This window comes from Arachis ipaensis, chromosome B10, assembly GCF_059453495.1.
Source record: "Arachis ipaensis isolate K30076 ecotype BB chromosome B10, ASM5945349v1, whole genome shotgun sequence".
In the NCBI taxonomy this organism is placed as follows: Eukaryota; Viridiplantae; Streptophyta; class Magnoliopsida; order Fabales; family Fabaceae; genus Arachis; species Arachis ipaensis.
Genome location: NC_142435.1, coordinates 128,114,106 through 128,126,627, shown reverse-complemented (window position 1 = coordinate 128,126,627; position 12,522 = coordinate 128,114,106). Strand labels below are relative to the sequence as shown.

The 12,522-nt window shown below is 33.8% G+C and overlaps 1 protein-coding gene across 1 annotated transcript; it reads right to left on the bottom strand.

Annotated features, from left to right (window-relative positions):
- Positions 1-2,638: 2,638 nt before the first annotated feature.
- On the bottom strand, positions 2,639-3,322 carry LOC148581669 (uncharacterized). Its single transcript, XM_088493102.1, has 3 exons — positions 3,170-3,322; positions 2,832-3,085; positions 2,639-2,726 (listed from the first exon to the last, which is right to left on the bottom strand). Exons 1-3 carry the CDS (start codon positions 3,320-3,322, stop codon positions 2,639-2,641), a joined length of 495 nt encoding a protein of 164 aa, XP_088349228.1.
- Positions 3,323-12,522: the final 9,200 nt, after the last annotated feature.

Sequence of the window (12,522 nt, the reverse complement as noted above, 5' to 3'; positions counted from 1 at the left end):
TTGGCAGTTGATGAAGGTTATAGGAGACTAAAAAGGTCTAAGGAATTAGGATTTAGTCACATATAGTTTGCCATGAATTGAATCTTGCATGATTAAAATAGTTAGTAAGAAAAGTCAATCCGGAAAATAGATATCTCTGAAACCTTAACTGTTTTCTCCATATATTTCACAACCTGTTTACTGTTTGCTTTATTAATTTTCTGAATTTAATATTAATGTCTTTGAACTCTCAAACACCATTTTCTGTTTGTCTGACTAAGCCAATCACTCAATCATTGTTGCTTGATCCATCAATCCTCGTGGGATCGACCCTCACTCACCTGAAGTATTACTTGGTACGACCTGGTGCACTTGCCGGTTAGTTTGTGGGTTATAAATTCCGCACCATTAGGTTGGTGAAGGCTGTGGGATACAGCGGTGTGGCTAGATTTAGTTAGAAATCCCCAAAGATTATATAACCCTGTTTATGGTTTATGGTTTAAATTATTTATTTTCGTTAAGCTTGAATATCTGTTTTCGATGAGAAGTTTTAGGATTGCCTCTGGCATCCCAGAACCTTATATCTTACATATTGGGCACTGTTACCATACTAAGAACCTCCAGTTCTCATACCATATGTTGTTGTTGTTTTTCAGATGCAGGTCGTAATCCACCTCGGTGAGTTGCGAGATGGTGACGGAGCGGGGATCTCATGCTTTCTTTTGGTATTTTGATTAACTTGTTATAGTACTTTCTCTCACCTTTTTATTTTAGACTTTATGGCCTTAGAGACTTGATTTTGAGAGATAAGTTGTATAAGCTATTTTAGACTTCAAAACTCTGTTGTAGTCAGTTTGACTAGCCAGCCTAAACTTCACAGGTTGTGCTTGTCTTCTTTTTGGCATATCCTACTTATATATATCTTGTTTAATTTAATTATTACCTTGTGTATGCTAGAGCTATTTACAAACTTTTATATATATTATGTCTTGTTCTATCCGTGCCTATACGTTTAGTCATCGTGTGTGAACGCTTCGCGTTTTGTAACTCTGCTTCATACGACTTTGAGCTTTATTCCTTCATCGGGCTTCTAGTTATATGAATTCTTGGGTATATATTATATTATAAGCTTTATAATTGTCGTGACACTTTGTTATCCTTTGCTTTACGGCTAGAGGTAAGGCTTAGAGTAACGGGGTATTACAGGAGTTCCTCATCAGGAACGGAGTCTAGACAAGGCACATGGGGAGGTCCTGACTGGTCCTAAGAATCTTGACTAGTCCACAGCCATGACTTATTTATTTTGGGTGATGCAGTGGACAAACAGGTATAATCATGTTCTTATTGAGCTTCACGTGCCTCCACAACATCACTTAGAGATTTATATGTATTGGTACCGTACAAAGTATGGCAACCACTTGAACTTGTCGGATCTTGTGGTGCAAGAAAATGATGAGGGTAATCTAGTTAGGGATGATGACAACCAAGAGCAAGAGAATGATGAGCCACAGTCACCGCCACCCAACCTCCACCTCTACAAGAACAACCACAGTCCTCGATTCCATATGTACATCAAACACAGTTTACCCCGTCATACCCATTACATCAGCAGTATTGGAGTACTCCACAGTTTGACACAGGAGACGTAGCTTCATTTAGCTAGTTAATTGGGTTCATGACTGTAGATCCAAGCCAATCACAATTTAGCCATCAGCCTGATATGATGACAGGTAGGTATTCCTTGGACGCGAGGCATCCATACCGCACTTCCTTGGGTACTTCTGGAGGGTTAGTATCTGGAGACTCTAGTAGGAGTAATGGTGGTCGAGAAATTATTAATAGACAAAACCCATGACGTGTTTCAATAGATCTAATTGAAGAAGAGCAAGAGACTGATGACTATCTAGTAGACGAACCAGATGACAAAGAATTCGAAGATGAGGATATGAATGATGATCAAGAATCCCACAATGATGACTCTGATCATGGTGATGATGCAGGTTCGGGTACAGGTTTACTTTTTTGCTGTTTGATTGCTTATATTATATTCATATTTGCAGGTGCTGTTGATTGTTTATGTTAGATTCATATTTGGAGGTGTTGTTGATTGCTATTATTAGATTCATGTTTGGAGGTGTTGTTGATTGCTTATGTTAGATTCATATTTGGAGGTTCTGTTGATTGCTTATGTTAGATTCATATTTGGAGTTTCTGTTGATTACTATTATTAGATTCATATTTGGATGGTCTGTTTGATTAAATTATATACGGGTGAGGCATGAACTCCATATGAGACAGGCAAAGGGTACAATCTTAGAGTTGATCTGCCACATCGTAGTGCTAGTCAATTCACCCCGTCCGTGTTCAAAAGGGCCACCAAAAAGTGCAAGAGTTTTGTAAAAGATGTAAAGTGGGCGATGAGAAAGTAATTGTTGTGTACTTAACTTTTCTATGTATCATTTAACTTTTCCATGTATTCATTTAACTTTTCTATGTATCATTACTATTCATGTCATAGAGTTCTTGAAAAAATTATTGATTTTCAAATATTGTAGAGTGCTTGGATAAAATATGAAGTCACAAATGTCATAGAGTAATTTGATAAAACGAAAGTTACAAATGTCATGGAGTACTTGCATAAATTGTAAAATATATAACTCTACAAAGCATTATTACCGGCACTTGCACCACTTGACTGACGGCATCTACTACGGCTGCGGTCCTCGACCCCACATTGCCTACATCGCCTAGGACCACGTAACATATGCATGTCCATCTCGTTTAAGAAATGCGTCATCCTTGGGCGACCTTTGGTAACTCATCTCAGGAATGGATTTAGTACGAATCGAGACCTGTTGTAGGCAGGCCATCTAGTAGGATTCCCCAATGGCCTAAACCTAGCTCGGTAAACCCTTCGAACTTGGTCCATCTTATAAACATCATGGACATACAATTGCCAATCTAGCCGTTGATTCGCACAACATGCAAACACATGTCGACATAGAATTCGGTCCACTTGGAACTCGCCACAGTCACATCGTTGTCGAGAGAGGTCGACGGCATACTCCAACCCACTTGGCATCTCACGCACTTCAAAGACTACATTCTGCTTGTCGAAGCAATTAACCTAGATGTTTCCTTATGCAAGTTGATTTGCATGCAATTTTGAGGTCACAAGCTCAGAAAAAACATATCCAACATTAATTCGAGCCTCCGCCTTGGCTCTTTTTCGGGTGAACAACTCGTTAAGCATGTAGAATGTTGCTTTGACAAGTGCAGTGATAGGGAGATTGCGTGTACCCTTCAAGACTGAGTTGATACATTCCACTAGGTTTGTGGTCATGTGACCCTATCGATAACCACCATCGAATGCCAACGCATACTGTTCGATGGGAATTCAGTTTAACCAGTTAGTGTAAGTCTCGCCCTGTTCTCGTAAACGCTGGTAACGCATGTTGTATTCGTGAACCGTTCTCGAGTATCCTGCGTAAAAAAAAATAAAGAGAAACACTATAAATGAGAAACACTATATAAAGGTAACTCTGTTAATAACGAACTTCGACATACTCAATGTTACCTATATTAACAATAAGCTTTTGCAAGTATGGTGCCTTGAACTTTCTAAAAAAATTCGATTCTATATGCCTAATGCAAAACATGTGGAAAGCTCTAGGAGGCGATCAAGCTCCGTTACTGCGGGCAACAGCTGCATTGATGGATTCGTGTCGGTCAAAAATCAGTCCCACACCATCCCGAGTCACCACATGTTGTCGTAGGTTACTAAGAAAAAAGTGCCACGCATTAGAAGTCTCTCCCTCTACAATGGCAAATGCAATTGGGATGATATTGTTGTTACCATCATGTGAAACTGCAACCAACAAACAACCCTTGTACTTTCTATACAAGTGAGTCCCATCCACTTGGACAACTGGTTTACAATGTCTGAATGCTCTAATGCAGGGGTAATAACTCCAGAAGACTTGATGTAATATTTGGATATCAGTTATCAAGTCATCGCCTTGATATGTAGGCATCGTTTCAAAATGGACGATTGTTGATGGCTCCTTATGACATATGACCTCAAACCATATGGGCAAAGTTTCATACGATACTTCTCAACCTCCAAATATTTTTTTCACCTACTTTTTTCTTAGCCAACCATGCTTTCCGATAGCTGATATTGTAATTGAACTTTGACTGCACTTCCGCAATAACTGTTTTCACATTTATTAAGGGATCAACCTTTACCAACGACGTTATTGCTTCTGCAATTATGTTTGAATCAAGTTTCGAATGATCCTAAAAAATGGTTGTTCTGGTACAAGTGTGACTACCATTATACCTCCTTATAATCCAATAGTACTTTCTGCGGATCATGCTAACCCTGATAAGCTAATCACAACCTGACCCATACTATGTACACTTCGCATAAAATGTCAACGGCTCCGACTCATACATCCGGTAGTCTACACCTCTTCGGATAGTATAATCTTTCATCCCCATAATAACAGCTTCTCTGGAATTGAATTCCATTCCCACGGTAAATTCACCATCTACAATAATAGGAATTTCTATCACGACGACAGCCATACCACAAATATTTAATAAACAAATATTTAATTAGTCAAATTAAAAATAAAATCTATCTATAACTTATAAATCAATCATATCAAAAAATTAATACTAACATAAATAAATATTCATATGTCGAAGCAATATTTACAAAATTAATATTTATTTTAATATTAGTGTAAAAAACCAATACTCACTGCATCAATATTAATATAAATAAACTTTACATCAAGTAATTATCTCAATTTTAACCAAATGAAAATATAATCGCATAAATAAATACTAATTAATAAATACTAACTAATATTTAACTAAATCAATAACTAACTAAATGATTATTATCTTAAATTTAACCATTTAAACACATAAACAAATGCAAATTAAGTATATTTTCATATGTCGCATATCTATTTAGTCCATCAATCAATATAAATTATAACAAAATTCTAATCCTTCATATAAATATAGACAATTACGTACCTGCATTCATATATTCAGGAAACTCCGGAGCATGCATGGCTTCCAAATCCAAAGCTCACATGAAAGATAGCTCATCAAACGGATATTCGTTTGCCAGTGCATTTGCCACTTCTGTCACATTTGTCTCCATAGTACCGTCACCTTGATCTTCGTCTCCATCTGGACCAACAACTTCGTAATTGCTTTCAAACTCTTCTTCACTGTCACTGTTGTAATCTTCCCATTCAATATTTTGGTCGGCTTCAGATTGTTCGAACTCAATGAACGATATTTGAGCGCGACTTTCAATATACATTAAAAACATCTCTTGTATGCTCGCTTCATCAGTTACATATTTGGTTTGAAATTGAATAAATCCACCAAATACCGGTATAGGATACCTGTATAAAATACATGATATTTTTCTTGACATTTGAAAATCTATCTTCACTAATCACACCTTTTAGTTCTTATAATGAGATTGTGAATGGAATAACAACATCTAACGAATTTTTACAAACAAATTTCACTCTTTCAGATGTTTGTAATAAAATCTGACCAAAATAATATACTTTTAATAGGACTCTATCATCTATTTTTCTCACTCACATGAATATGAATTCTACTGTCAATTTTTTTACACTCATACGAAATGATAAAGATAGATATAGGTGGAGGAGTTGAGGAAAAAAGAAGAACAAGACGAAGGAGGAGACGAGATTTGCAAACTCGTAACACACACAAACACACACGTATGTATATATATATATATATATAACAAATTGGACCAAGCGATTTTTATTAACTCGTTAAAATAATATATATTATAATCAAATCGGACGGTTCGATTTAATTTTCTGGAAATAAAAAACATTAAAGCATATTAAAATCGGACGGTTCTATTACATTGGCCAAATTTCAAATTTTTCTCCCACACAAATCAGATCATCCGATTTGTGTTCTTAATTTTCTTAACAAAGAAATCGGACAGTCCAATTTCTTCACCCTATGGTTCAAAAAAAGCTACTTCACATTCATGTTTAGCACCACCCACCTCTATAACCACGCACATCACACACAGAAAAAGCTGCCCCATGGTCCTATATTAATTTTTTTAATTAATTTATTAATTAAGTTTTTGGTTTCTCGGTGTGCAATCCCACATGCAATCACCCTATATTAGCTTTTTCAATCATACATGTTGCTTCTGATTTTGAACTTTATTTGTTAAATGATTTATTTATTTTTATTAATCAAACTTAACATAACAACATTGTTCATTATTTTTTAAAGCTACAAGACTTGAAAAGTAACAATCTCTTGGCTAAGCTTTTATTGGAATCCAATTAGATTTTTCAAGTGAATGTTATTATATGGATCTCTCTACTATTAATTAATAATTATGTTAAGTATTGTACTAAAATCAGTCATCAAAATTAATCATTAATATAAAATACATATTAAAGTATAAAATATGTATTAAAAATGAGTTAAATAACACATATTTATATATATAAATACACATTAATTGATTTTGGTAACTAATTTTAATGTATAAATAATATTTTAATTTTAATTAATTAATATGACGAGTTTAAATTGGGTTTAACTAAAAAATATATATATAATTAGTGGTTAAAATTTATCTAATTTTTCAATAAAAAAAATTCATTTTTCAAATTTTTTTTTAAAACAAAGAAAGCTCAACACACTAAAGTGGAGCAGCAAACAAACAGACTCAAAAAAAAAATTAAGCAAATCCAAGTATAACGGTTATCAATCCCTATCATTTTCGGTATTGTCATCAACAACCAAGAGCTTTATTATCAACCCGCTCCTTATAGCTCAAAAACGTCATTTCTTGTATAACCTCAACACCTGCTTCTTTATTCTTAAAAACTCTGTCATTACGTTCTCACCAGATATTCCAGATCACTGCAAAGAATCCAAACCCCCTCAACCCCTGAATATTCCAACAGCTAAAAATCATTTAAAAAGGTTTTTACTCACCTTATTGTGATTTTTAGGCCGACTCCTTCGTGCTTTTTCTTTTTGTATCGCCATCTTTCTCTTCACCGCTAGTTCTTCATGCTGCGCTTGTAAAATTGTCATAATATCCACTTCTTCGTCATATAACACAGCCCCCGACTCCACTGCCAAAGCCCAAGTGTCCTCATTTTCCTTTAGCTGATCTTGTTCCGTTATGCTGACCTCCTCTACATCGTTCCGTCGCTTTGCCTTTGTATCAGATCCAGCATTAGCCGCAAACCTTCTCTCTCCATCGGCAACATCTTTTATATCTGTAACTATACATGTGACCAGTTCCGAAGCTCTTTGAGCCCCACGTACACCCACTTGTGCCAAGATCCCCGAACCATTTCCACAAGAGAGACAAACCTCCTCATCTCCTTCCGGTTCCTTCGGCTCCGGTGTCCTTGCTGCCGAACCCAGGATTGTCACCCCCTCCAGCCGCAACGCCACCGTACCTCCATCAACAACATCAAATCAGCCATTGATCCTCGAACAGCAGCTGCCCAAGGTCCCTGTTCGAGTGGCTCATCCGTCCCCGTAGCGCCAGCATGAGAACCGGGAGTTGCTGGGCAGCCTCGCACGTCCTGCATAAGCGGCGCCCTATTGCGCAAGCTTTCTCTTTCAGGTTTCTTTGTGACTCGCGACCCTCTAGCCTGCCCCGGTTCAGCTCCCACCAAATCCACCCTATCCACATTGTGTAACCCGTCAACCTCTTGGCCCAACATCCAGCCCGTTTCAGCCCCTTCCTCATTCTCCCATTCCACTTGCTGGATCCCACTAGACCAAGGCCCATGTGTCATTCTTTTTAGTATTAGGCCACTTACCCCCAAGCCCAATTCACACCCACCTTTACATAAATTAGATGTGCACTTAAAAGAGTAGCCCATTTGTTGGAAGCCACAATTCCTTGTATCCCCATGAACAACCCCACCTCCACACACGTCAAAACCTTGCGTAACTGTTCTCTCTGACCCCACCTCCTCATTCAAGTTATATCCCCTATAATCCTCCTTTTCATTTTTCTTGGTGTAGCTAACAGAATCAATCATCTTAAATGTATTATTCAAATTTGAATAATTAAAATTTAAATCATTCAAAAACACCTCTTGAATGGCCATTCTATCCTTCTCATCATCGATCACCTTTGTATCCAAAACCATCAGGTCAGCCGCTGGATCCTACGATACTGTTCCCTTCGTCAGACTACTACCATCAGAACCAGACATTCCGACCATAGTACAATCAACTTAGCCTCGCATCGTACTTTCTATATCACATACATCAAAACCTACCTCTTTCACAAAGATATCAAAACCACTAATACCAACCGAGATGTGAATCCAATCTCTAATGACGTCAAAAACGCATGTATCAACTTGAACCCATCCAGTTATAAGAGATGATCTTGCTTTTGTGTCTACCTCACACATAACCACATCTCCCCAAAGTCTTCCTATGATTTTAAACGTTTCTGATGACCAGACATGTAAAGGCACTCCATAGCACTCCAACCAAACTCTTCGAGTCTCACACCATTCGGACTCCTCCCACCTCCGGACCTTATGAAAAAATTGCAACATCCTATCCAGTTTAAAGGTAAACGTCTCGGCTGCATGCTTCGTAGTATCAAAAGTCACTAACACTTTGCAAGCACCTATTTCTCTGACTTCCACAACTTGAGGTATATTTTTGCAAATTGCCATTTTCAACGATTGGAGGCCTATAGGTTTCAAAGTACTTTCTACTAAGCTCCGCACTAACCAATCCATATTCTCTTCCGCTATTGACACTTCAACCCTCTTCCTCCACCCACTCCCATGTTGGTCAGCTACTTGCATATCATTCTTCGTCACTTCCACCTCTTGTGCGATCACCACCTCTTTCCCACTAACAGATTTCTTAGGTTCCTCCTCATGTTGAACTCTCGGCTCTACATGCATCAGACGCTTCTTCCCATGTGGAAGCCTTCTAAATTTAGCTTCTCCTAGTGATACTATCTTACCTTGTAGTCTCATATGATTCATCTCTGAAATAGCCTTCAGAGCGCCTCCTTTCGTCGTGTAGCGTACAAAAGCAAAGAGATAGATCCTTCCATTTTTACGTTTACGGAAAAGATAAATGTCGTTGATTCTTCCTGTCCAACCGAACAAGTAATATAATTCCCTTTTCAAAATATTCTTCCGTAGATTATCCACAAACACAGAGAAAGATTCATTTTCCAAGCCATGATATTCTTCTCGATTCCAAACCTTAAGATCTTTTGTGCACGGTTGTAGAACCCTAAACCTTTAACAGCCAAAATTTTTCATATAATTGGTTCAATTCAATTGGTTGAACCACGTTTGTGTAAGTTTTTTTCTTAAATAACACTATAGGGAAGAATCGAATATAATGTCTTTATATATATATATATATATATATAAATGCGATTTAGCATATACCACAATGCGCTAATGTAATATAATGTAACTTTTTATCTTTGTAACAATATCCTCACGGGTCTTAGGATAATCTTAAAAGCTGATTATAATGGAATCATGTTTATGATGAGATTTTAGCTGTGTTATGCTCTTTTTTAGTCTTTTTCATAATGTAGGTTTGAAGCTGGGAAAAATAAATGCTATTATCTATTATCCAATCATAATTTTACATTGACCACATCGAACGTGAAAGCTCCAATCGATCTTCTTCAATGGTTTAGTATTTTTTTAGTGTTTACATTATGTTTACCAGATCCAACCACTCATTAATATTATAGTTGCAAGCATATTAAAATTTTGACCAAACATTTAATTGGTTTGTAATAGAATCGTTCAAATTTGGTGATGTAACACCTACAAAGAAATGTTATAGATGAAAAATTCAAGTTAAGTAGTTAGTCCTGTGTTATTATTTGAACATCCAGAAGGACGATATAAGCGATAAAATCAATCGAATAACATAACATGCACATGCATTTGAATGCATGCTCCCATGTGATAAATATCATAATGTCTTTGCCTTATAATTCTAGAGCAATTCTGCACTGCTATATTTAATTTTATGACGTTATATAAAATAATATCCGGTAGACATTAACCAACGCTAATTATTTTTTATATCATGATGAGATTGGTGATTAGCACCAGAACTAAATTATCCAACTTAGTCTTTAAAATTTGCCGTTTATACCCAAAAATTCTTAAAATTTTAATTTTACCATAAATATTTTTAAAACTGAAAAATTATACCACGTTGATTTCATTCTTTTTTCGTCGAATATCCCATTATATCATATTCATGAGTAATCTAATACATATTTTTTTATACTAAACTAGATAAAATACCATTATTTTAATTTTAACGCTAAATATATAATAAAATAGCGTCATTTAATTTTAATGAACCACAAAATATTTTATATTCCAAAAAAAAAAATATGACTATTAAAAAGATAAATAATGTCCTTTCAGCCATCATTTAATGTCAAAACTCAAGTGAGGCCATCTCTTCTAGTCGAGCATAGAAGAGATTTGTCAGGTCAATCACAGGACAAAGAATGTTTCGACAAAAAAAACGAGGAATTAATATATGAGTAAAATACTAAATTGATTTTTTATGTTTGGAAATAATTTTGTTTTGGTTTTTAAGATTTAAATTGTTCTATTTGAATTCAAAAAAGTTTTATTTAATTTTAATTTAGTCCTACCGTAATGTTAAAATTAAATAATTAATGGAATGTCTTACATGAGTACAAACTCCAAAGACACAAAATCAACGTAAATGCATCAATACATTTATTTATTATTCTTCTTAGTTCTATAGAAAATATTTCATTTAAATTATAAGAAGAATAATAAATAAATATATTGATACATTCACGGTTGATTTTGTGCCTCTAGAGTTTGTATTTGTTCTACAAATTATCGATTTTGTTCTTATACTCCATTAATTATTTAACTTTAATTTCACGGTGGGATTACATTAAAGTTAAATATTTTTTTTAATTCAAATAAGACACTTTAAATCTTAAAGACTAAAACATGATTCCGTCCAAATATAAAAAATCAATTTAATACTTTATTTTTAATATAATATAATTTTTTAATTTTAAAAATATTTATGGTGTAATTAAAATTTTAGAAATCTTTTCAGCACAAACAATCAATTTAAAGAACAATTTAAAACTAAATTTTAGCACTAAAATTATACAATAATAGTGAACTGTTGAATTGCTAAAATATAGTTGCACTCACCTCAGTTTTTCAAGAGTAAGGGTGGTAATGACCATGTAGGGCGGGGCTTTGTCCGGACTGATTTCATCCTACTTGAAAATAACGTGCATTAAATTCGCCCCATTTTTATTGGCGGGTAATAAAAAGTTAAATTTTAATCCATTCCTATAATTATTAAAATTTAATAAATAAAATAAAATTTATATAATTATAACATAAATTAAAATAAAAATTTAAATATAATTTCATATTATTAATTATTTTATATATATTATATATATTATATATTAAAAAATATATTAAGACTGATTTAACCGAAATTCGACCCCACTTAAAAATTTACTCCTGTATAGAATGAATAATTATCCTCTCCTAATAAATAGGAGTGGGTGAATATCACATATTTAGATAGTATTATCATCCTTATCTTAAAAAAAAAAAAACACTATTCTAAGAAATGAACTCCAAAAATTTTGTTATTCAATTTTTTTAAAAACACAAATTGCCTTTAACTAATTTAGTATATTTTTAAAATAAAAAATAAATTATGCAAAGGCAACTTACAAATAATCATTTTTGCTTTTAAAAATGTCCTCTATATTCTGAAAAATATTAAAAAACCACTATTTTTTGAAAATTCACTCATAAACTCAATATATTTTTTTTCCGTTAACCAAGATCATGCAATTTACTGCAATAAAATAAAATTTGAAAAAGTTATCGTTCTTAGGTAATTATGAGTATCAATTATTTTACTTAGCCGTTATTTATTTATTTTTCAATTAAGAGTATTTCTTTTTTAGTGCACCAAATTCTTTACAAATCAAAATTGGAGGATAAATTTTGTATTTAGAAAAAAAGGTTAAACTTCACAAATCAAAATGTCAATTTATGATTTCTGTATAAAAAAGAACATACCAAATTTTACACATTATTAAAAAACACTATTATTAATTCAATATCAAAATTAAAAACTCTATCGATTAATTTAAATTTAGAATTGTTATTGTCTCTTTTTAATAAGTGTATTTCTTTCTTAATATTTCAGACAAATTTTACTTATAATTAAAATTCAAATCTTAAAATCTATATTTTAGAAATAATTTCACGTAATCGTATAAGCACAAAATTGAGTTAAATCTAAAATTTACTATTAATAATAATATTAAGTATATACTAAAATATATATTGAAATATAAAATAATATATATCTATATATAATAATATTAAGTAGTATCTTTTACTCGTTTAGCATGTTCATTCTTAG

What these genes read in the sequence shown, in the direction of transcription:
- LOC148581669 (XM_088493102.1), bottom strand. Translation starts at nt 3,322, where the DNA reads ATGACCACAAACCTAGTGGAATGTATCAACTCAGTCTTGAAGGGTACA. An exon ending in CTCGAATTAATGTTGGATAT is followed by an intron (nt 3,086 to 3,169) that starts GTTTTTTCTGAG and finishes TTCGACAAGCAG; the next exon opens with AATGTAGTCTTTGAAGTGCG. An exon ending in AGATGGCCTGCCTACAACAG is followed by an intron (nt 2,727 to 2,831) that starts GTCTCGATTCGT and finishes ACGTGGTCCTAG; the next exon opens with GCGATGTAGGCAATGTGGGG.